Source organism: Apus apus, chromosome 2, assembly GCF_020740795.1.
Source record: "Apus apus isolate bApuApu2 chromosome 2, bApuApu2.pri.cur, whole genome shotgun sequence".
Classification (NCBI taxonomy): Eukaryota; Metazoa; Chordata; class Aves; order Apodiformes; family Apodidae; genus Apus; species Apus apus.
Window position 1 is genome coordinate 140,504,316 of NC_067283.1, and position 27,181 is coordinate 140,531,496.

General features: G+C 34.4%; 1 protein-coding gene across 1 annotated transcript in view; it reads right to left on the reverse strand.

The window, feature by feature from the left end:
* CSMD3 (CUB and Sushi multiple domains 3) overlaps positions 1-27,181 on the reverse strand; it is a 558,931-nt gene that overhangs the window by 405,044 nt on the left and 126,706 nt on the right. Inside the window, exon 4 of the mRNA XM_051611448.1 lies at positions 3,006-3,200. Within this exon, the coding sequence (XP_051467408.1) occupies positions 3,006-3,200 (195 nt within the window). The remainder of the gene's footprint in view (positions 1-3,005; positions 3,201-27,181) is intronic.

Below are 27,181 nucleotides of genomic sequence, written 5' to 3' on the forward strand. Positions count from 1 at the left end.
ACTTTATCTCCTGCTTTGTTCTCTCCACAGCCTAGAAAGCCCAGCTGAGTCAGCTTATTTACTGCTTATATTACTAGGTTCTGTTTGCCACAGTGTCATACAATCATTCATTTACCTATCTGCAACCAAATTTATCTGTCACATTCTTACATTGTTCTATCAAAATTTCTTAGTAGTTATGTGAAGTTTGTTTTGTTTTGTTTTGGTATTTCTGCACTATTATAGGCTGTATATAAAGAGACATACCCCATCAAGAAAGTGCACTGGAAGGTCTATAAGGCTCTTAGGTATAATCCTATTTCACTTGAAGATGCTCTCCATTTTATCAGACCTAGAAGTTACCTCATGTAATTGAAATATGTGTAGTTAAGTATCTATGTAGTCACAGAATTATACCAGTGACTTTAAATTAACAAATTTTCCTCTCCAGTGTGTTCTGCACACAAGAAACAACAAAAGACTTCAATAGCGAGCGGAATTTTCTAATATTCACATTTTATATCAGTTAGATCACTTTTTAAAATATGAGCTTTTAAATGTGTTCAATTTTCTTTGGAACAAAACCAATGAAGAAGAAACTCAGTACAGAAGTAAACCCATCTTTTTATGTACATATATATATGTTGCAGGGGAATTACCAAATTTGCAGACTTGGAATTTAGTAACAACCTCTTCAACCTTTTAACTGTCATAGCAAAATATGGAAAAATAACTCAGTATCTTTCAAAATAATCGAAAAAGCAGAAATGCATTTTGTCTATGTAAAAAAAAAGTGCCCACAGTCAGTGGGTTCTGCATTTGTCTGACCAAAATGCACATCAATTCAAACAAGTGAAAAAGCAAAGCCTCTTGATAAAAACATGAACAGAAGTTTTGTAATAACAAATTTATTTTTTACCTATATCTACAGGCAATAGTTAAAATATTTTAATAGAACTTGTAGAAATAAAAATAAAACTATATTCTGTGTTTGAAATTTCTGAATTCTAAAAAAAACCCAGCAGTTTTAAGATGAAGATTCTTACAACATCACTTTTAGCCTGGAATAGAAAAAGACTTAAAATTATAAAAGTCAGAATACTTTCTTGATTTTGAAAGTCTCTAGTTATTGTAAGCTGTATAGAATAACAATATTAAATATAAATGTAACCTTTTTTATTAAACTCAGTAAATTATTCCTGGCTTGCTGCATTATGGAGAAGCTACAATCTGCAACATTATCTCAGGAATAGGTGGCATGATAAAGCTGCTATCATGCTTCTCGGTTGAATACAACCTTACCAAAATTAATTTGTCTGGGAAGAAGACTTTATTAAAAAATAGTCATTGGTTATGCACAGTATATTTGACCATAACATAATAAATCAAATATACTTTTAATTATGGTATTTTTGCACTTCTAGTAAATCTGATAAAAATTTGTGCATTTGAACTATGTTCACTGAGAAACTACGTATGAAATAAGGCAATAATGAGATGTGCACTGATTTGCAAAATGATCCTATGGAGAGTACTAAAGAAAAAGGAGGGCATTTAAGGAATAACTCTTCTCTTCATTAATAAAATTTGGTCAAAAAAGTGTATATAATATAATGTATAATATATATTATTCTTTTTTTATTATTTGGATTTACGCCTTGATTGTGTAATTTCTTTGTTATTAGCTAGTATTTTTCTGGGAAGTAGGACTGGCAGATTCAGGACTTATATATAATTTTACTAGAAAATAACGTTATTAGTAATAATTTTGTATTTTTTCAAAATCTTGGGTAAACATATTAAATAGCTCTAAGCAAGCATCTGAAACATTATAAAGGTATTTCCAATTATTTGTGGTATTGGCTAACCAGTTTTTAACCCAACTGAAATTTTATACATTAAGGAGAAATTTATCAGACTGCTGATTTCAGTTGGAATGTTTTTTACATCCCCTGCAAGAGTACTTAAATTTTTTAGACAAATATTACATTCTGTGAATCCAGAAAAGGATATCAAGCTTGCCTAGCCTAACAATGTTTCATCAAAATACTATCTTTATTGTATTTGGTTGTGTATACAACCTCTTCATTTATCATCTCGGCCCCTCTCATTACTCTGCAAACATTTCTAGTATTCTCAGAAAATAAGATTTACCCATAAAACAGGATTTCCTACTACTGCTGTATTTCTAATGTAAGGGGAAAAGGGTTTGTAAGAATACAAGGGATATCCTATCTAGAAAGATTAAGGTATCAAAACTGACTAAGAATGAGAGGAAGTCCATCTAACTATAGTTTTGATAGTTTCAAACATCTTCTTGCTCAATATCCCAGTTAAAACATGACAAAAAGTCAGTCCTTAGGAAATATTAATGGATTCTAGATTTACATTCCCATAGTTGTAAACATGTTGAACACAGACATTCATATCCTAATTCTTACTAGGCTTCTAGTTCTTATGTAATTACTTATATTTTAAAATAAATTATAAATATAATTTTAGTATGATATTGGCTTAAATATTAGTAGGTGTATATCACACAGAATTGTCAGAGTTGGAAGGGACCTCCAGAGATCATCTAGTCCAACTCCCCATTAAAGCAGGACTGTTCAGAGCACATTACTCAGGACTGCATCCAGGCAGGTTTTGCGTATCTCCATTGAAGGAGACTCCACAGCCTCCTTGGGCAGCCTGTTCCAGTGCTTTGTCATCCTCATAAAAATAAGTTTTTCCTCATATTTAAACGGAACTTCCTGTGTTCCAGCTTGTGCTCATTGCCCCTCATCCTGTCACTGGGAACTACTACAAAGAGTCTGGCTCTATCCTCCTTGCAGCCGCCCTTCAGATACTTATCAGCATACACTAACATGTATAATACATGTGAGCAAGGGATCAAAATATTCAATAAGCCTTTTCTTTCTTTAATCGCAGTCTATCAATTAATAATTAAAACAGAGATTTAAAGTTAATCGTGCTCATAAATATAATGTACCTATTCAAGAACATTGTGGTATTGATTCTCTTACCTCTACAGATAGGAACAGGAAAGTCCCATGATGCTGTATTCACAGAGTTAGCTATGCAAGTAAGCTGAGGGTGACCATCCAAAATATATCCAGTTACACAGCTGTATCGGATTTTGTCACCAACATCAAATCTTGTGCCATACAAGATCCCCTTTGGTGGAACTCCTGGATTGCCACAGGAACTACTCTGTAATTCTGAAAAAGACATATTTTTATTACTTATGGTATTCTTATAAAGCAATACTGCATTTTGCTGAAGAATATAGAACACGTAAATTATGGCAACTTTGAGCAGATAGTGTGTTTTCAGGGATATTATACAACTCCTAACAATGAAAAGCTATAACTGACCTAGACTATCAAGTATCTGCTTATTTACCCACATATCCAAAGGTAGAATATTATGTGAAAATGAGCACAAGGTTTTCCTTAAGCTCCAGCTATAGATATATGAATACATTTTTATTAGTTGGTATCAAAGAACTCATGACATAGGAACACAAAATGAATGAACTTGGTATGGTTTGGACTGTTAAGCTATGTAAATGTAAAACAATAAACAAAACTGTAATACAGACATAAAAGAACATCAGATTTCAATCAACCACAATTTGGAATAATAAATAAAAATACTCCAGATAGAACACTAGGAGAAGGTTTTAACAAATATAAGCCTAAGCATGATCAGGAATCTGTTGAACGATGTAATAGATTTTATATTATGAGATAAAACTGAGGATAGTGTGGGTAACTGATTTCTGAGCAAAGGGTAAAAAACTAATTTAAATATATGCAATACCATAGATCTGGATGATTTAAACTCTAACAAAGACCTTTAAACCATCCAAAATGAGTTGCAGCTTGACTGTTAGTTTGATCTCTCAGGACATTAAAGACATGAAATAGAGTTCATCTTTATTAGGTGGTACATTTCTGCTGTGTCCTCTTTTGACTGATGTTTCAGCATCATAAATAGCTTGATTACATTTCCCATAATTTACTACTTAAGTGCTTAAGTTAATGGATATAAAAAGATAGTTTTTACTATGTGTTTTTTACTAGTAGTTTTTATTTTATGTGAGCAAAAGAATTTTCATAACCCCATCCTGAGCTCTTCAAAGTTTGTACAAAGTATACTTACCAGCCTAATGCTAACTGGGAAAAGGCAAATCAGGTAAACATGTACTTGGATTCATAGCAAATTTGCCTAATCTACAAAGAGAGGAAACATGATGGAAGAAAATAAGGGTACATATGTGTTGTCTTAAATTATTTTCCTGAGTTCCATGCAACTAAGTTATTCCTTGATATCCTTTATGTGCTGATGAGTGTATGCACACATATATATGAACATATTTATAGTATAATATAATATAATATAGTATGGAAAAAATAATTTGAGCTGCTATAGTAGGTTTCAGTTAAAGAAAAAAGGTATACATGGTTATAAAACAAGCAGTACGGCTCATAAGATAAGTTAAATTGTCAAAGTTCCATGCCAAGAATTACCAGGAATCATAGAATAGCCACGGTTGGAAAGGACCTCTGAGATACTGAGTCCAGAACTAGTATATATTATTAGATTTCTGATACCAGCCATGAAACAAAACTATGTAACAGCTATTAAAAGGAAGAATCCAGTATAGTCAAATATATATGTTATGTCTACACATATACATGCTATGTATACAACATAATGCTAGCAATGTGTTCATCTGCAAGACTTAGTGTATCAGTCATGTTGTGTATGTGTTGAATATGCCCATTAGTTGTTGCTGTCATTGCTAATATTGCTTTCTTTCTCTTACACAGTAAACACTGCATTTGGATTTGACTTTCATTGCCTTGCATGAGGATATGACACAGAAGAAAGATAGCTGATCTTGACCACTTGAAAGCTCACCTAATTTTTTATATTCTTACTACTGCTTTACCAAGCTGTGTTCTGTCTTCCAGCAAAACTCCCCTGTCCTCAAATGTTCTTGTAAGCTTTACAGAGAAGGCAATGCTGCAGTTGACTCCTGCATATTTGTTCAAACGATTTCTCATAAATCCCCTTTAAAGGTTTTCAAGGCCACTTTAGTTATTACTTATCATCATAGCATGCCAAAAGAGAGATAAGAATATCATCCTGTGGATTTTGGTTATCTTATGAATCATATTATATCAACTTGAAAACTCTGCCTGTAAATAGTGTATTTATTTTCAGCTTTTCCAAGATGAGAAATCTTTCAGAGGCCTGTATTTCTTAGTCGTTTGTAAAAAGGTCAGAAAAAGATTGCCTGTCCTTTGAAATGAAGAATGTAAAGATTAGTGATGCCTGTAACAGTCACTGCCTGGAACTGCTTGCTTAACTCTTACTGCTGTCTCATCAAAAATTACTCACAGAAGGCAATATATTCTTATAAAATTACATTATTTTAAAGCACTAATTAAAATTCATCCTATATCTAAAATAAAACTATTTTTCCAGTTCCAGTCATATGACTCATCTAAAAATATGAGATATAAAAAACTTTAAATCTCTCTAAAAATAAAATATTAACTTTTTAATATTATGACAGTGGCTAGGTGAGTATACTACTATTTCTAACCCTTTCAGTAATTTTGTTCTTGATCCTGGATAATAAAGTAGAAAATAAAGTGTACAGTTTAAAATATATTAGTTTCTTCTGTGAGTATTTTCATCTTCAACAAAATGCATTATTTTGAGGAGGGTGTATTTCACAAAGCAACTCATTTAGTCTTCTTTGATAGGTACTGTATGTTTTCAAACTGAATGTGAAACTGTAGTACCAGCTCCCTGCCATTTAAAGTATGGATTTTTACCCTGAGATTCTCATCTGTCAGCTAATACAGGAATCACCAAACGAGATTGTATTTGTTGTTCTGCTCTGCACAGATTCTTGACTTCAGTAACATTCTGATATTTAGTAATGACTTGAAGCCTGAAAAAGTATTTGCCACATTGTAATTTGTTTTGCATTCTCCTTCTACCCTGAAAATAAGCATAACTGAAATTTTTATACCATCTTACTTTTTACATTTTTATTGTGTATTGTTGTTCATTGCCTTTTTAAAGCAAGCTGTCCCAATTGTTTCAATCTCTTTCCAAGTAAGAATTTTCTTTGTCCTAGTTTTAATTGACAATCATCTCTGAAATCATGTGCATTGTTTGCTTGCACAAAACCAAAATGTTTTTTTAAATCAATATTCCACCTGTAAGCAATATATGTATGAACTTATTTGCTCTTTTTATATATATATATGTGATGGTAAAACAGAGAGATCAAAATCACAGAATCACAGAATCCTAGGGGTTGGAAGGGACCTCGAATGATCATCTAGTCCAACCCCCCTGCCAGAGCAGGGTCACCTAGAGTACATCACACAGGAAAAATGCCCTTCAGTGCTTTCCAGTAAGTTTCTACATTTAATTAATACCTATTAATGTCAACGGAAATTCTCTTCAAAGACTCTGGGTAAAATATGCCTTGGAGAGTTCTGCTTAGCAAGAATGGACACACTCCTTTAAAGAGTTTAATTAGCGGAAATTCAGCCACTTATACCTACTAATTAATAAGCTATTCAAAATAAATTACATTAAATACAATTTCTTTGTGACAAGTCTTTTGAAAACAAGGCTGGCAGAAGTTGAGACTCTCTTTCTCAGCATTCATTCCAGGAAAAGCTCCCTAAACTATTTAAGTTACATAATTTAATGCCCATGTATTCAGAAGAAGTATTTTTCAAATATTCTAGTAAAACAATGCAATTGTCATATTGTTGCATTGCATTGAGCTCAGTGGAAACTATTTGTGTTTTCTCTGCTGAAGGTTAATATTCTCCACACACTAGATGTGATATTAGCAATTTAGGAACATAAATAATTTTATCTTTTTTTGAAAGGGTTGCTATACATCTTCATTACAGTTTTCATACATTTTACAAACAATTACGATCCCATTTTTTCCAACAAAGTGAGAAACAGTCAATATCTAATTTATATCTTCATGCGCTGTCACTCATCGATAAACCCATGAAATATGCCAAGAAAGGCAAGTATTTGCTTCATTTCTTACTTTTAAAATGGAATACTCTTGTATCCCTATACTGACAGTTTGGATATCTCCCTGCATTACTGCGCTAGTCCTAGACTGCTTGTTCACTCATGCCTACTATTCCAAACAATATTTCTTCAAGTCCAGGGAATATGCCATTCAAGGAACCACTCCGGTTGTCTGTTGGGACAGAACTTGGTTTAACTGAAAATACTAGAGCATGGCTGTACACAGTTGAAAAAGCAACACATAAGTAGTTTGTTTTGCTGACAAGTGAGAATGCTTTGGTACTGAAAATTAAAGACTGACTTCAGAAGTGCTGCATGTAGTATGTGTGGGAATATAGTGAGTGCCATACATTCCAAGGGTGCCAAGTATTAGGAAAGATGAAACATTTGTAAAAATATGAAATAGCCTGAAATTCAGTTGTCCAAAATTCACCTATATCAAATTTTGTGATGGTATATTTTAGTTGCACACAATTTTCCAAAGGTTTTATAATCTTTTCTTTTCTTTCACTTTCAGCATTAATATGGGTCAATTGGAAGAGACTGTCATATTCTGGTGTCTTATCTATAAATAGGTAGGCAAGAGGAAATGTGAGAAAGATTTTCATTTTTTCCCTAAAGGAAAAAAAAGTAAAATGTCTTTTCTTCTCCTGTTCTTAATTGCTCTTTCTTAATAGACAAATATCTTCATAATAGTAACCTCACTGAGGGTCTCTACTGCCCACTAAAGATAATACAATTAATTACATTGCATAGTTTCTTACCTATTTTTTAATGAATCTTTTTTTTTTTTTTTTTTCATTTGAAATTATTTTCATGCCAAAAATAACAGAGGAACTTCATTATCTGGAGTAAAGGCACTGATTAGTATAAAGATGTCTTTTAAAACTGTGTCCTGAGGGAACTTTAAATATAAATTTTTAGAGTGAGTTTGATATTGGTTCTCAGCCCATTGAAACCATCACTGCATTTGCCTTCTTTGCAAATAAAGTATTTCTATTTATAGCATTTAAGTAATATGTTATTTTTTTTTAGGAACAAAGTTGTTTCAGCATTAAGTAAATTAGAACTGAATTAATATAATTCTTCTACAATCAAGAGAAGAACAGCAACACGAAGTCAGCAAAAACCCCTCCAGGATAAATGAAGGAAACAAGTGATAATTGTAGTACTGTAGTGACATTGATACAGTGAGTGTGACAAATGTAATACAAGAAATAGTCCAGGGTTTGCAATAAATTCCCTTCACATGCAATACACTGTTTGTACTATCTATCTAAATCAGCCAAAGACACAGAACAGCACTAGGGATCTGAAAGACCATTCAGAAAGACAACAGCAGTCACTAATTTTATCATATGACAGCATAATCCAGAAACATGTGAAATGAACAAAAAAGATTACTCTAAGTTTCAGTAGATATGGTTAAATCTGACACTCCTCCATCAGACACACTTCCAAAGTGTTACGTGAAGGGAATGACAAACAGGTAAAGACCAGTTTGTTGGGAGGGCTGTATAGTTAACAGCACCAGCCCCATTTGTTTGCCTTTACCAAATTAAAGCTTTATCTGCATAAATGTATTTTCAGGTGCTGAGGGCACCAGTTAAAGCCCAGATGTGTCTGGAAGATAAATTCACATAGTGCATGGACTGAGAAAGACCACTGAAGATGACATGAAGTTTTGGAACGAGTGTGGAGTTGCTAGTGTCACAGAGATTGTCCCATCCACACTTTTCTAAAAGTATTCAACCCTGTCAGTGTAGTCCAGACCCTGAGGTACTGTATCTGCCACATGTGGTGGTTGTTCAGCTTCCCAGGTATATGAAGCCCAGACAGATGCACCCTGCCTGCCACGTAGTGTAGGTGTGCCCGTATGAGTCATAACAGGATTATTCCATTTGGATTCTGATCACTTTCTTGGCATAGCTGTATTCTGTAGGCAGCTGGGAAGAGGTTATTGTAATTATAAAGTTTATTTCAGAGCCCAGGATCTAAAATAAAAAATACTCTTTAAACCTGTACCATATAGTTACTCCTTCTGCAATACATATTTCTTACTATTCATTTTAGAATTATACAAAAGAGTTGAATCTTCAGTTTCTGAATTGTTATGATAATAAATTTCTCATTGTACTTTTTATTTTTCTTTCACTCTAGCCTCCATGCCTCACCTTATTTTGCCTTATGCTAGGTACATCATAGACGTTGCATTATTCCTCACTGGCTGTCCTTACCTGGTGAATTTACGGTAAGCTAAGGTATAGAAAGCTAACTGAATTTGGGAAGAGGCAGCTTACTCACTGAGAAAGGATGTCATAGCAGAAAAAAAGTTGTGGTATCATATAAACAGTGTCTCCACATAAATTTCACAGACAAGAATAAATACATATGTAAAATAAATTTCATTATTTTTATATACTTTATGTACTATCATATCTAGATTCCTACTGGAGTTCCATTTTGTAAGACATACACAAATATTAGGAAGCTGTATAGTTTTTCTATTCAAAGTGACAGGAATACTGAAAGCAGAGAACAGAATGAAATAAAACACACTTTGTGGAAAAGTACAGGGACTTCTTAAGGAGGCTTAAGAAGAAATGTAAGAGTTGACACTTGAGCACTAATAGGTGTTGCTAACTAGTCTTAAACTCTTATAAAAACTAATCTGAAATATTTATGGTTTAAATTATTATAAACTAGTGTGAAGGACCAGACTTTTCCTCACACGAACATAATATGCCCTTCAGGTCAGCACTCATAACTGAATTTAAAATGGCTGCTCCGTCAGGCACTTTAAACCCTTTCCTGTCTGCTTGACTCCTCTGCCACAAAACAACTTAGACTCCATGAGGGAGGAACCAGCTGCCAGGCAGGAGCAATGGCGGGAAAACCGCAAAGTGTTGCAAACAGCAGGCCTGCCCAGGGATGGTGCAGCAGGGCAGGAAGAAAGTCCCTGCCTGATTGGCAGGGAAGACACAGGAACAAGAGACTGGCCAAGCGGGGATGAAGGAGCGAGTCCCTGAAACTCATAAAGACTCTGCCTGCCAACTGCTCACCACCGCTCTTTGGAGGGGCACTGAACTTGTTGCTGCGTGCCTTTTGGGGGTTTGCCTGCTCTTTGGGGATTCCTGCTCACTTGCAGTCCCTGCTTGCCCGTGGTTCCTGCTTCCCTGCAGTCCCTGCTCACCTGTGGTACCTGCTCACCTGTGGTACCTGCTCACCTGTGGTACCTGCTTGCCTGCAGTCCCTGCTTGCCTGCAGTCCCTGCCTTCTGTTAACCACCTGCAGTGAGACTTCTTCCTGCCACCCATGGGTTCTTAGACCAGGTTGCAGGGGAAGTCATCTGCACCTAATATATAAATACCTAGACCATCTCAAGAATAAAGTAAGGGATTGCATTTTGGGATCATTCCCTCCATAAGGTGTTCATGCCCTGACTCACCTCCACACAAACCGTGACCGTATATGGGACAGGTGTCGGGCATATCCCTCCTTCCTCTTCCCCTCTTAGATGATAAGAGTTAATCTTGGTATGTAAATAAAAAGGTGTATTCATATACAAGTATTACTACTTGTATAAGTATTTGGTGTTTCAAAGACCCTATCTCTCCTGAACCCTTCTGCCCCTAAATTGTGCTAAATTCCCTAATAAACCATTTTAATTTCTGAAAATATAAAATTGTGGTCAGTCTAAATTTGTGGGCATGGTAGGAGGCTTGATGCAGTATTCCACTTTAAAAGTCAGCTTGCAGAGGCTGCTCCTCTGAGACAGGCGAGTGCACGTGCAGACCCCTTGGTTCCACTAACAAATTTTTCCAATAAGGAAGGCGAACCGTGTTTTAACATCCTGGCAAATCATGCCGGCTCGCGACAACTACAGACTGCCTAGCCTTAAAAAGAAAGTATGCAACATCTCTTCCAGCTTCTTGTTGGCAAAGGTCACCAGAACCAACCAGTATACAGTCTGAGGATACATACATATATATCCATGGCTAATCAGCCATGCCTTATGTCTGACTTACTAGCCAAGGTTTCTCCACCACAAACCTTCACAAATTGTGCCTTAACACTGAAGGCAGAGAACTTCTGGTGTATCTAATTTTTAATCTTCCTTTAAAAAAAAAAAAACCTGAAAAATTATTTCTGCTACAGTGGATCACTTGAGGTTTAAAGCTGGAATTTAAAATTAGATTAGATGTGAATATGAGATGTGCTAGGGACATACCATTAGACAGTGACATAAAAGGGCTCAAAGCAAATCCATTTTCTCCTCATGAAAGGGATTTGGATGCATGAGAACTGAGCACTAGATGGCACCTGAAACATTCAGAGCCGTTACATGATCTGTTATATGATCAATGCCTGACTCCAAAACTGGTGCTATGCGTTCTTTGATCACAGTTTGGTTTACAGGACACCGGGCCTGCTGACTTTGGATGGAAAGACCCTATCCCACAGGGGAAAAAGGGTACTAGGGCAGGAATTAGCTGGACTCATTAATAGGGCTTTAAACTAGGTTGGAAAGGGCTGGGGGATAAAGCCAGGCTTACTACAGAGAAGCCATCGGGTGGGGTGGTGGTCAGGTCAGCTAGTCAGGCAACCTTACTGGAGGCCCAGCTTAAATGCCTTTATACAAATGCACGCAGCATGGGGAATAAACAGGAAGAATTCGAGATGAGAGTGAGCCTGCAGGGCTATGATCTCATTGGCATCACTGAGACCTGGTGGGGTGGCTCCTATGACTGGAGCGTCATAGAATGGAGGGTTATAAACAATTTAGGAAGGACAAACAGGGAGATGGGGTGGGGGTGTTGCTCTCTATGTCAAAGACCAGCTGGAATGCATGGAGCTCTCCCTGGGGATGGATGAGGAGCCAAGAGAGAGCTTATGGGTTAAGATTAAGGGGAAGAAAGGTCCAGGTGACATCACAGTGGGGGTTTGCTACAGGTCACCCGAGCAGGAGGATAATATAGACGAGGCACTATATAGACAGATAGGAGTCCTCATGGGAGACTTCAGCCACCCTGACATCTGTTGGAAGAACAACTCTGCTAAACTCAAACGATCCAGGAGGTTCCTAGAGTGCAAGGATGACGACTTCCTTTTCCAAATAATCATGGAACCAACGGAAAGAGATGCTATGCTGGATCTTGTCCTCACCAACAAGGAAGGGCTGGTGAGGGATGTTAAGCTCAAGGGCAGCCTAGGTTGTAGTGACGACAAAATGGTGTAATGGTTTTAAACTGAGGTTTAACAAGGGTTAAAACAAAGTTAAAGCAAGGGGTAATGGTTTTAAACTGAGAGAGGGGAGATTTACATTAGATATTAGGAAGAAATTCTTCAGTATAAGGGTGATGAAGAACTGGAATGGGTTGCCCAGGGAGGTTGTTGATGCCCCATCCCTGGAGGTTTTTAAGGCCAGGTTGGATGAGGTTTTGTGCAACCTGGTCTAGTGGCAGGGTTCCCTGCTCATGGCCGGGGGGTTGGAACTTGATGATCTTTAAGATCCCTTCCAACCTTAATGATTCTATGATTCTGTGGAAGAGTCACAAACATTTCAGGGTAACATGAAATTAATTTTTTTTAATATATATATTACATATGCTTCATATACGTACATGTTGTTATATACATATTTATATATAGAATTACTATTAGGAGACACTATGGTGCCCTGTTAGAAGTACAAATGTTTGATGCAATTGGATCAATTCACTGACTACCTGCTTCTTTTTCTTAAAGGATATGCTGTCTCTTCTAATGAAGCTTCTGTCTGGTTTCCACCATTATTGCTGGTATGAAGGACTCCATAACAACACTGTTTACAGAAAACACGCTTACAGTGTTAGAGCTACTTCCCTGTACCTGTTTTCTAAAAGTTTCTGCTTCAGCCATTTTGACAGAAGAAAGGTAGGTCTTAATTCTGTAAATTATTTTCCATTTAGAACATTTAATGGTTTAGAATTTTCCTTTAGATAATTGAACCTGTTGAATTTTCTCCAAAACCCGTATCACAGTTGTTTTTCCAGCACCATTTCTTGATAGAATTATGTCTTCACTGTATTCAATGGCAAAGGGCTATAACTGGCCTTCTGGGATGTCATGATGACATCATCAAACCCTTCAGGGGTCTTTTGTCTTTTATATTTCTATAGTGAATCTCAACTGGCAAGTTGAGACTACTGCTCAATAGGCAGGACATGTAGTGCCAAGACTAGATCGTTCTAATCACTTTTTTGAATGCTCTTATAATAGCCTTTCAACAAAACTTCTTTAGAAAACGCAAACTCTTTATCCTTTAAGTCTTGAGGTCTCAGCACATGAGGTGAATTTAAAATCCTTAATCCAAGCTTGTTTTTAAAGTATTTTCATTAATGCTTCATGATGCACCAGCACCTTTCAGACTATGTATGGAAATGATACCGCTTATTCAATGAGTCATGTTTCACTATATTGCATAGCTGTCACTCAGATGTATTCATACTCTCAGGAGTGTAAATTTTTGGTAATGCATAAATTAGTGTAAAGTAAAAGTCTTGCATTCTGAAATACAACATGTCTTATTGTGGGTCAAAATATTTTTATGAAAAAGCTGAAATAAAATCTCCAATCCATATCAAGATGGAAGTGTAATCCTCTCTTTACATCAAACTGTATTCAAGGATCCTGCATTCAGGATATAGCTGAAAACACTGCTGATATATTAAGCAACATGAAGTTTATCATTAAAAGTGTACAACTAATAGTAGTAAAACTTTTATTTTGCTTTTTTCTCAGTATTTATGGTTTACAGTGACTCAAATACACAAAAGCAAGTCTTGCATAATAATGTGCTATTCCCAGTATCATTTTTCCTAACTACAATAATACTTTTATAAGCTCTGAAGCAAATGGCTTCCTAATAAAGTCCTTCTGATTAGAAAAGGTCCTTTGGTTAATGTTCATCTCAGGCATAATACTAATTTTCCATTAATAATGTCCAGCCACAAGAACATTTAAAAATACTGGGTCAAGGATATATGTGTGATTCTGCTTTTAACGGTACTTAACCTGGTAATTTTGCAAGGCTGAATTGCAGTAGGGCCTAATGACTCTACTGCATAAGGTGAAATAATACTACATTACTGATCTTGTCCAAATTACTTACATGATGTTTCATTAACCAGAAAGACAGTGCGATCAAATTAATGGATAATAATGTGAATAAATAAACACCTGCAACAGACTATTCATCAAGAGCAAGCACAAAACCTTTGAATAACTTACATTCCACAAAATCTTGGTTTATAACTCAGCTCTGAGCTGTGCACCCACAATATTGTGTTTTCCAGAACAGCCAGTTTTCCATGTGAGAGGAAAAGCACATTATACTTCAAACAAAAAAGCACTGAGTTTGTTTTTCCCATCTACTGCACCTTAACCTTTCACTTTTAACAGGAATTCCTCGATGTTCTTCACTGGGGAAGCAGTTATCTGTAATTATTACTTTATTTAAGCATTATGTTATTATCTTCCTTTTGCAAGAATTAAGATTAATGTTGATGTTCAGCATTCTATTACACCTTCATTGCATGGGTTTCTGTGTTTGTTAGAACACCTCTTGAGTCTCAGAATTTCTGTGCTTTGTCTTATGCTGGAGGCAATATTCCTGGCACATTTAGAAAAATGTTTTCAGAATTCTCAAGCATAGAAGAATAAAAGTAGTGGGTTTTTTGATGAAACATTATTTACTTATGCAGGAATTATTTAAAATGTCTCAAAAAGAAAGGTGATTTCAAGCTGAATATGTAACAATATTATGCTATCAGCAGGTATCTCTTGGAGTACTGCGAACTGCTTTATATAACCTAACCTTTGTGGAGCTTGGTGAAAAGTGTTTCATTAAAATTTTTTTCTTTCTAATAGTGAAAAAATAAATAAAAGAGTAATGCACATGATTCAGTTAACTTTCTTCCTTCAAAGTCTCTTTTTTAATCAACATAAACTTTAATGCCAATCGTCAGCCTTCTCTCAAATAATAACAGAATAGCAGCTACATTTAGCACCATCCCTTCAGGTTACTTGCTGTGGTTAATTTCTCACTTGACTAATCTGTTATTAGAATGTGTAAAATTGTCATAATTTGAAGGGAGAGAAAGGTTTATCATTAACATAATTCAAGATTTGAATTAACTTCTCATTAAACATATGTGTAAGCCACTGTTTCTATAGCTATGTATACATGACAGATTAATACTGAAATAGCCATACAAGTGATGTCTCTGAATTTATTGGTATTTCTATATTGAGAAACTGCAAAAACACTCCTTCAGCTTCTACTTGTAAATATTTTCAATATTCTCTGCTTTTACTGAGAAGAAAAATGTTCTAGGAAAAACAAGTTTAATAACTTGCTGCAGTTCTGACAAGTCACTGTTTGACAGAACTTACTAAGTGCTCATTGTGGTGCTAACTCACTGAAAGATCATACATCTTATAGAGATTTTTGGAGAACTTCTTTAAGGAGTGACAGATCGGTGCTTTGGAAGAGCTGAACAATGTCAAAGAAATATATGTTATACAAGTAGGCTGCTAGCACAGTGTGAAATGGTAATGAATATGCAGAAATGGATCCTCCAGTTTATATATGCTATGTTCAATCATATGATATAGAATTATACTTTAATGTAAAGGTGAAAAAAAATTACAAATGTCAATAATATATTTTCAAAAATATATTTTCACCATTAATTTTCCATCTTTAGTGGAATGAACTGGTGAACATTTCAGTTTGATTTCCCCTCCTTTTCCCCCTGCAAAAAAAGAGGTGAACAAGAAAAATCAGAAGAAAGATCCGTTTTTTAGTTTGTTCCTCAAAAGGTTTAGAAAAAGACTATTTTCATCAGACATGTTTGTATCAGTTGGGAGAATTTTTGCAATTAATGTTGACTGGGTTATCAGATGTTCATTGTTTTAATGTACTGGCTAAATGTTAATATAAAGCTGAAAGAGGGAAAAAAAAAAATAAAAATTGCATTGGGGGCAAGGAAACTTACGGATGTCCAGACTTCTTAGCTTGACCCAGCATACAGTTACGATGTTTTTGGCAGTGAACTTTCTGGATGGTAATGATGGCTCAACTAATGAACAAATATAGTATTTGGGCATCTGCAAATTCTGATTTTTTTTCCTTCTTTATCAATTATACCTAATCAAATAGTTAATAACAGGCATATGACACCACCTAGGTAGGACTACAATGTTTATGTTTTCTGTAGTGTCTACTACTACTTCAGGAGGATAATAGTTCCCAGTGTTATGTATTTATGAAGAATTTTGAGAACAAGGTTAGAATGACTCAACAGATTCCTGAGGAGCAACTCCCTTCACTTCAACATTCAAGAGCCTAAACAAAGCCCTGGCAGGAAGACGTCTCTGCTTATTCATACAGCCTAGATTAAGTCCTGTCTGATGGGACAGAAGGAGAGGCAGGGAAAAGCCCTCCAGAGGTAAAAAAATATTATTTGGACTAGCTGATCTTCAGAAGTCCCTTCCAACACCAACAACTTTGAGACTACCTTTCTGGAGTGTCTCCTGTTTCAAGAAAAATCAAGCAAGTCTTCATTATGACATATTAACTCCCCTGCACATATTTTTCATATGAAGAAAAATTAAAATGGAATTATTAACTGTTACTTATATTGGATTAATGAGTTGATATAAGCTGAAATTTTTGAGTATACTTTTATGTCTCTCTGTTTCTGCAGTAGTTTATTTCATTTCAAGTATATCTCTTTAAGTCTTGTAATGCTCTGTCTTGTCTTAACATCATAAACCTTTGTACAAAGACACCTGGGGTTATGCTGGGCCATAAGACACAAATGTATAATCTCTTAATTGGAATCAGTATGCGTATTTCTGCTTTCCTATGTTAGATTTGCAAGATGATTTCACTACGAAGTCGACATCTATGTTGTAAACATTTATATACAATTCAAATTTGTATTTTGATCCTCCTTTTTCACAGTTTCAAAAAGCATTTTTCAATACAATTGAGAAAGCTTCAGGGTTAACTCTTGTGCTTCAGTTCTGTAACGTATTGAAAATTAGACTGAGAGTAGGGAATAAAAATACTTGTTTACAATTTTTTATTAGCTTTGTGAAGCACAATATACTTTGAATCAGGAGTTACAACTCTTCTTAGCAGTTGCTTCATGAAGGATTATATTATTGGCATTAAGTAAACCCTTCTCCTCCAGTATTACAATTTATGGGATTACTTATTTATTAAAACTTTTGAGTCACTTAGTTCTGTTTGTATAAAACCTTAGCTATGTGAATACTCAAGCTCCAAATGACTAATGACTTACTGTTCTTGGTGATGAAGACTGTTAAGACTGAATACAGAAATAAAACTATTATTATTATTTTCTGTATTTGTTTACAGGAATTTTATCTAGATAGTTATTTTAAACTTAAAGGTAAAATACCTCAGATGCAGTTTGTTTTCTGGAAATAGAAATGTCAAATGTGATTTTGTTTCTGCAAAGCCAAACTTTGGTATAATATATAAATAATATTTATTCATTCCTCTGCACTGCTTTATACTTCAGTCTTTACTAGCAGAGATGAGTCTGGTGATGATAGTAAAAATGGAAAACAATCCACAGAACCTCTCAAGAACTTTTCTGCATTGTCAACTCCATAAAATTTTGCTTGCTCTTTTGAAGTAAGCTGTGTTTTTAGCATTACAGTCCTCTGACTCATAGCCAGAACTTTAATGCCAAGTATCAGCAGTGTCCGCAAATGTCACTCGTGGTTCATAACTGCAGCTATTTCCAATTTGGTCATGTCAGAGTATCCTGTGATACTGAAGTGATCTTTTTTACCTCAGAATTGGACTGAAGGGCAAGTTTTAAATAAAGGGTTGAAAATGGATGTCAAGACAACCTCAAATACATAGCAAACCAGGTATCAAGTTAAAGAAATCAAACTACATCAAATCTTAGTAAATCCTTTCCTAATGCTCTCACCCTTGATCAATAATGGATCCATTCTATAAATTTTAGTTCTCCATTTGAAAGCCCTGTTGATAATTACATCATCTTCGCTTGACAATGTAATTACCACCTTTTTCCTATTTCTGCAACTTGAAGTTGTTTAACTTATGGGATCCTAATTGCTTCCAGTTTAAGAAAGAATATTTTCATTTAAGTATCTCCTGACCCATAACAACTGAAATATGGACACATGGTATGCTTCAAAACACAAGCTTTCCTTTTCCATATTCTTTTTTTCCTTTTACAGCTAGAACTTTCTTCCAACAAGATGTCATCTGTAAAAAGAACAATAAAAAAATCCCCTAAGTTATGAAACAATTCCATACATCCATATGTTCATATCAGCTCTTTCTTCTATTATTCTTTTTGGGTATCTGTTTTCTGCTGTGAAAACCCCACTAGCTTCAGGTCATTTTAGATTATTTTAAATTACCTGAATCAACAGTTTCCAAGATACACAGTGGAGGATGCTGACACAAATACTGTCATATCTGGAGTGCTCACAGAGTGGATTTTTTCTAAAAGACCATTGATATCTTATTTTTTCAAGGAGGATGCTGCATATTTAATTACTGGTTAAGATCTGTAGTGCTAAGCATAAAATAAGAAGGTGACAGGCATTACCCACTTGCCTTTCAAACTGTGGCAGATATTTTACTATCCAATGATTCCATAGCTGGTAACCAAAATTACTGAAGGAAAAGTAAAATATATATTCAGTTACAAATTTCATAATTTTCATAACTTTAAAGAAAACAAAAATTAGAATTATGAAATGAGAAATTGTTTGTAAGCTATGTAAAGGACAAAGGAGTTGTGATTGGTAGGGAAAAATTACAATTTTCAAGAAAACTGGTCAAAAGAAATCTATTTTTCTATTCCTTCTCATTTTAACAATCATCTTCCAGCTTCTGTAAGATGCAAACATGAGATTCTGTAACTGCATCCTCCTTTACTCCAGAAGCACCACTTCACAGTCCAAACAGGTATAGTCTTAGTACTGCCACAGCTGCTCTGGAAAAATGTGTTCTTCACTCAGTGTCAGCAGCAGAATCCATGGAAGCAGAGGAGAAACAGGTCCCCCTATCTCATTTCCAGTATTTGGTCTAACTCAGCTCAGGAACACAGTGAGAAGCCTTTCTCATTAAAACACAGAATATTCATTCTGATAGTTTGAAAAGATACAGTCCTTGTCTGGTAAAACTAGGATATCTCCTGGAGGAGACATGGGCCTTTTCATAACTACAGTCTCTGAGAGGCTAAAGCATTTTCTCTGTTTCCTGGGCAGTCTCACTATGCCTTAGTTATCTACCCATTTTCAGTGGGATAGCCGAAGTTAGACAAGATAATAAAAGAAACAAACATTACCTTGTCAAAATTTAAAGATCATGTCTAAAAGTGTATAAAGCATACAAAACATTTCAAAGCTTTCAAGTGGGAAGAATTTCCTCATAAAAATTAAAAAAAAAAAAGAAAGGAAGATGGAAAATTGATAAAATTCAGTAGAAACCTAAAGTTTCATATTATAAACATCTGAAAATATCAGGCACTTTTATTAAATACTTTTAAATAATTACAAGTAATCCACTGTACAATATTTTGAAGGAAAGCTATTCCTCAAATATAAAATACAAATATTACAGCTACATTTATAGTAAATAATAATAATAATTAAAATTACCAAAAAATAACCTGCGAAGGTGCTTCTGAAGAAGCATTTCATGAAGTGAAATGTAATAATGTAATCATGGCACATCATGGCAAATAGACTCAATTAAACATTTAAATATATCATGTGTATTAAATATGTTCAGATAAGAGTCTGTATTGTTAATTAACTTTATCAATGTAAACTTAATGCACTGGTATATGATTATCTCAAATTTTTTCATTATAGAAAGTATTTCTTATTTATGACTTTGCCCATTTCTTTAAGAGATTACTATTTTATTAAAATCAAACTATTTTCTGTTGATTTTCATTTGAAGAATGTTTACCTTGTGAAATTAGTTAACATTTAGTTAGTTAAAGGTGCTTTGATATTTGTATTGGTAATTGCATCTTCCTAGAATTCAGTTACTTTTTACTCAAGTCAGTTTACTTGGGGTTTATACTCACACTGCATTTTGGCTTTCCATAGTCTTACTTTCAAAAACTTTTTTTTCGGTCAAAATCTATTACTTCGTCATTCTGAAAATATTATTTAATTGTTCCTTTGAAAACAATTTATACTGCATGATGCACTACTTGTATACTGTTCTGGACTGAATAGTTAACTAAATGTCTTTTTCATAAAGCTGCTGTATCCTTCTTTTTTCCAGGCATGTCTATCTCCAGAATATTTTAACTCAGGGTAATGTCCTGAAATCATTGAGAAGACGTAGTATTTAAAATGCAGAACATTGTATCTTGGTTTAGGAATTCTAATTTATTTATTTTTTTCAAAATAAGTCTGCAGAATGAATCACTCTTACTGTAATTGGCCAGGATTGGCATGAAGGTGGTGTGAAATTTTTAAAGGTTTCCTTGGAATCTTTTTTCTACTTTTTACTTTCCTTAAAAAAGGTTGTAATTGCTAAATTATAATAATAACTTAGAAATCCCATAATTTAGTGCCATCTCTAAGGAAACAATACCACTAAGGAGAATTGTTGCAAATACATCTTATAGCAGCAATTTAGGAGACTACAGAAATTTTGCATAGAAATAGAAACATACAAAGGTTTAATGTTTGCTCACTCACTATCATCATCATGTTATTCACTGCAAGTTATTACCCTTCCTGCTGTCACAGACATGAAGACTTCTACAGGTAACAGCAAGAGATTTTGAGTGGTTTTTTCCTTGGTGTAAGGGCTATTTCTACTATCACATGCAAATACTTCAATTTCCTAAGCATGTTCAATAGGAGGTAAAATAGGACACAGCAGAAGGGGGCCTGGTTGCTGGAGCAGCAGAACTGAATCTCTTCAATATATTGCTATGGTCTATCTGTCTTTCCATATTTTTCTTTCAAGTTAATTACGGATAGTCCTTGTTTTTAATTAGCAGTTATTTCTAGTAGGCACAAAGTTCCTAAATTACTCTCAGAGGGAGGAAAGGGGCAGTCAGGGTCTACTTCACATGCAGAAGTGAAAGAAGTGACAATATCCTCTTCCCTGCAGGAAGCAGAGAAAGGGTAAGTTGTATTTGTCGGTAATTTGTGATGTTTTCATGATGAAAAGCAATTTTGGTGATGGGAGAAATAATGGTATCATCATGTCCTGACGTGCAAACCTTCTCTTTCTTAATTTTTTTGCTTCAATTTCTGCAAAGCCAAAGATTTGCAATATTAGAGAACATACAGTTCTTTATATATTTCAAAACACTGATTGCAATATGCTGCCTAATGTTCATATTATTAATATTGTTAGACAGTAAAGACCTCACCAATGCTGCAGTAAATTTGAAATACTCTAGATCTATTGATTTCAAATTGGGCATTTGTCCCTAGGCATAGATTATAATTATATTAACATACTCACTGACTCATGTAATATTTTGCATTTCTATTGATTTCAAATTAAACCAGATTTTGCTTGATATATTTTATAAATTAAAAGGAGATAGTAGCTTAACATAATATTCAGTTATATCTCAGCAGTTAGCACCTAATTTTACTTTATCCAAATTCATTTACCTCTTTCTGGTTTTACTTTGCTTCTTTTTATGTCTGAAAGAACAGACATCTCTTGAATTGAGTTGAGAAATCAGAGTCTAAGGTTAGAAGTGACATGTAATAAAAACCTTAGACTTCCAGTTTTTTAAACCTTGGATCAACAGAGGTAGATGCATTTTAGGATGCCATCTGGTAGCTTTATACATAACAACAAATTGTGAAATTAAAGGGTTTACTTATTAAACAATTCTGGTTATCCCGAAGTATTTTTCATTCACTAGTAGAAGTGATTTGAAGATTACTGAGCAGCATTCAATTCCTTTGTGACATTGCACCACCAATTGTTTATTCTTTTATGTTTAATGGATATCATGAAACTTAACAGACAAAGCAGAGCTTTCAAATGACCTAGAAGCATACTAATTACCTTAAAGTATGAACCAGAAAGGACTTTCAAATATACCAAGCTACCATATGCTTAAAAATATATAAATAAATATAAATATTTATATTATATTATGCTATATTATATAAGTATAAACATAATTTTTTAAGGGCTCTTTTTCTCAGCTGGACATGTACCTGCTCCCTTTTTCCAGGATAAAGATGTAGATTTCCTAACTGCTTAAGGACTGTTCCTGAATCATGAAACTAATTCTTAAAAGCCCTTCATCTTTAAATAAATGGTATCTTATCTCCTGTCCAAGATGGTGTGCCTTTAAATGCTTTTTTTTTTTCCACTGCTTCCAAGCCATTATAAAAGTGAATTTTCCTTTTTTTCTGCCACCATTTTGAAATGGTTAACCAGTTGTCTTCAGAGTGGTTTTGATGATAAATCCAATTATGATCCTAGAGTCAAAAAGTTGCCAAATCTTGTGTTGTCTTATCTAAATTATAAACACCCATCTTCCAAGGTAAAATCTAAAACTCTACATTGCTTGTCTAAGCTCCATGTAATATACAATGGAAAAACTAAGTGCCAAGGAAGGATAGTTCATGGATATAAATGTTGACCATGGGAACATACAGAACTAGCTAACTGGTAAAAGTATGCACAAGGTGTACTTTTTAGATCTATTTCACCTGAGAGGTTGAGACTACATTTATGCTATTAAAGAAACAGGCCAGTAAACACTGTCTATCCCTTAGAGCCAGTGGCAGGGCATGGCTAAAATCTTTATGTCCTCAATTTTTCCCCAACCATGGTGGCTATATCCATAAATGCAATCCCCCACATCATTCCTGGGAATTGTTCCCAAGGCACTAATCAATACAAGCAGAAAACATGCCAGGGATTAAAGGTTCTGACAATTAAATGGCAGAGATTATCATCTGCTAGGGTCTGCTCCCATGCTACAGACATAGTTGGTTTAGTAGTATATACACAATTGAAGTGAAACAGTCAGTGCTGCATAAATGCCTTTCCAGCTGCTCTAATCAGCATCCTTGTTGATTAAAAACTCTGGAACTATTCTCACAAAGTTCAAGCTGGGATCACTTTTTTATCTTTCATTTGGGTACAGCTGCAAGAGGAAGACATGATGTAGTTGGAGGAAAGGCATTTTCTGAGAGGACTCTATGTAAAAGACTCTGGGAATTGCTGTTAGTAGCAGTATAAGGAGAAGACAGGTCCTCCGTGTAAACATTTTAGATTTAGTTTCCAGAATAATTGACTTTTTTTTGAGAAGCACTCCATGTGGAAGGAAGACATACTTGTGTTTATTTGTATTGATACCATAAAAATTATTAACAGAAACCAGATAAATTGCATTCTTAAAGCATCCCTCTTTCTCCCACAATTAAAAAGGAAAGCTTAGTGCCTAGGTCACATAATACCCACTATAACTTGGTCCAGTTATCTGACATGAGTCTTAGATGATGTATCATATAGATATGCTTATGCATTTATCTGTTTCAGTAGTATCTAAGCAGACTATTTAAGTTTCTACATTACTTTATAGGCAAATAAAATAGAAAAAATGTGGGGTTGGGTGTTTCCTTTCTTAGCTTAAGTAAACATAGTATTTTATGACTTAGCATTTGGGTTTTTTAATGTGAATAAAAATATATTACTATTTTCCTGACATTTATTCAACAGATAACCATCTCCCAATCACTTCTCTGAATTTTAATTTGCTAAATCACAGTATTAATATTCATTACCTCTATTTAATAGAAAAAAATACCAAAAAATGTTACAAAAAAGTTGTACCAATCACAACCATAAGACTAAAATTTCCTTTAACCTTATCCCCTTCACATATGAATTCAGAACTTTAAAAGCCTGAGAGTACTGAAAAGGCTTTCAGAACTAGATTCCTGTGAACCAAGAAGTAAAAATAACAGGGCTGTTAATCAACAAGTTTTCCAATTACTAGTTTCACAAACAGCAACTAATTTAAAATTGACAAAGCTGTTAATTATTTTCTTTCTCCAAGTACTGTACTACATACCCCTTAAATTCTCAAAAAGTATCAGAGGGAAGAGAAACAATAAAGAATGCATTTCATTTGGAAAAAGCATGGCACAGAACATACTAATACACAGTACATACAATGTGCTGGAGAAGTTTAAACCATTTAGAATGATTATCAGCTGTGCTGGGAACCCAAATCAAGCTTCCCTAGTTTAAATGTTCAGAAACTTAAGTGACATCTCTGATGACTATTTATTTCATTGTAAAAATTTTGGCCCAGTTATAATCCCTTATCTTGACTGTGCCAGCATGACCAGTTACAGAGATGGTAAAAAAGTCACTTGAGGAAAATTACTAGCCATAAAGAATCGATGAGAAAGGTTGGCAAATAAAACCCTTTTATCGTAGCCAAGGTGTACATGGCACAGTAGTCCCTCTCAATTAAAGTTTGTTTCCAGGTTATGATTGATAAAGCTGATGGAAGTGCTGCTGTTCAACAGAGAGACAGTGCAATAGCTGAAATTAAAACTACTCCACAGAAGTAGGACAAATGCATCAGTCACTATTGTTTTGCTAGACGAAGAGCTTAAATATTGCCTTTGTACAAAAGCAAAACAAAATAGAGAAAACAAAATACACACCACAAAGCAAAAAACATACCTTCCAGGACAACAGAGAGTTATAATAAATGCAAACATTTATGGTGTAGATATGTATAAATTGTTTATCTGCATTCCATGTATAATTAACAGAAAGTATCATCCTTAAAGAATAATTAATCAGCTTAATGAATGACATCAGCTTTAGAATGAGGCCATATAAACCAAGTTGGTTGGCTCATAATTAATTTCCCTTCACATACAGTAAAAGAAAAGTAATTAGCTCACCTTCAGACACAGGTATTTTATACAACTATGATTAAAGGAGATGATGCAACCCATAATCAATTCTAAATAATAGTCCTTAACATTGCTTAACTAAAGTAGAATATAAGAAGGAAATCTTTTATTTTGTTTCATTTCCACAGAAAAAAAAACTTTTAATTCACACAATACATTTTTCTGCTTATAATTCAAGCTTTAAATTTTTCAAAGATGAAATTGAAGGAACCCTTCTAGCTACACACAGAGGAAAAAAAATTAAAAATATTCTTCTCACAGTGATTCTATCTGTAAGAATAAACACTACAGATACTGCAGATATGATCTTCTATTTAACTTACATTAAATTGAAAGTGGCTGTACTGTGTCCTATATATTTAGATATACAATCTCAGTCTTTATCAGATATGCCTGTTTAAAGTTGATTTCATTACTTTGCCATGTATCAAAAATTCATTTTTTCCTTTGTAATTTTTGACAGAGGAGAGAAGGCTGGATATCTAGTAATAAGAATATGTTTAATGGATTTATAAATACCACGAGACATATGCAGAAACATAACATGAGCAGGAATTACAGAGGCCAAAATAAATACAATTCCTTGAAATAACTGCCTTTTTATAAAGCTGGAACAAAAGTTTCTGTTTCAGTGCATGTACATTGAAGTTTTAACATATACATGAATAAGAAAATATTTGTTATGAAAAAAATAATAAAGTAACAAAACACTGAAGAAACCCCTAATAATGAGAACGTTAAAAAAAAAGGTTAAAAATGTGATATACAATATTGTAGTGGCCAAATACAGTAAAGGAAAAAGGTTATTTAAAAAGAAGTTTGAAGGTAAGATGAGGAAGATTTTAAAGACTATTCTTAGCTCACTATCCTATCTCTTTCACAAGTCCACTCCAATTGTAGTTGGTCAGCTTGAGCACATGCTCCCAGATATCACAGATCCTCTGTGATCCACAAAAGCAGATTATAAAAAATAAAAATTCAAGGTAGCAGTCTGCCCTGGAGCCAAAAGTCTGGGACTCCCTGCACTCGAAAACTGAAAGGGCCTGCACAGTTCCTCCTTCACAATTTAAAAAGTGTCTTATCATTTTTGCTACTGTTATTCTGTTGTAGGCAGCAGAAATGCTGACAAGAAGCATTTTTAATTCAAAGCTTCTGTTCAACAGTTCACAGCAGAGAAGTGACCTAGAATCCTCTATATTTTCTGTGGCAGCTAAGTTGGCAGTAGCAGACCCTGCAGAGATAATTTCAAAAGTATCACTGTTTCTGAAATGAAATACTACAGTGTCCTGGGTTCCACCTTGTCTATCCAAACTTGGGATGGGGGCGGCAGTACCTGTGTAGTCATGGAGTCTGTTTTTTCTAATCTTGCCAGATTGTTAGCCTCAATAATGAGTTTCTCATTACGGCTTTCATGACTGTTTCATTTTCTCATTATTAACTTTTTATCTGTATAGCCAAATGCCACTTAGTCACTTTTGCTTTTTCCTATTCATTGCACAAATTCCAGGAGAGGAAAATTAGACTAAAATAAATCTACTTTAAAGAGGGAACACATAAGGTTAATAGAATTCAATGGGAATCTAGTGAATGTAGCAAATATTTTTTTCAGGAAAAAAGGTACTTTCATAGAGTTTGCTTTCATTAGCTGATAAGGAAATAGCTTCAACATTCTTCAAAGCTTAAATACCTACAAAGACAATTAAAGAGCAAATTCTATTACTGCATTGAAATTATCTAGATAAAACCGACTGCTTTATTTAAAATAAAACGTATCTGAGTTGTGGGTTTATTAATTAATTCATTAGAATTTTAAGCTGCTTATTAAAAATATTAACATACTGCATTAATGGCAGAATTAAATGCAATAATTTAAAAAGTATTCTTAAAATAACTTAATATGACATAGTAGTATTTATAAGGTTTTTTTCTCAGTTTGCTTATTCAAGACACCACACCAATACATGTTAGTGACACAGTAGAGAAGGAAGTTACAGTGCATCAGGTAAAAGTGCTGGCAGTTGTCACCATCATTGTAACAGTTTAGCAGTCTCAGGAAAAAGTGAACAGTGAAAAAACTGAACACTGAAAA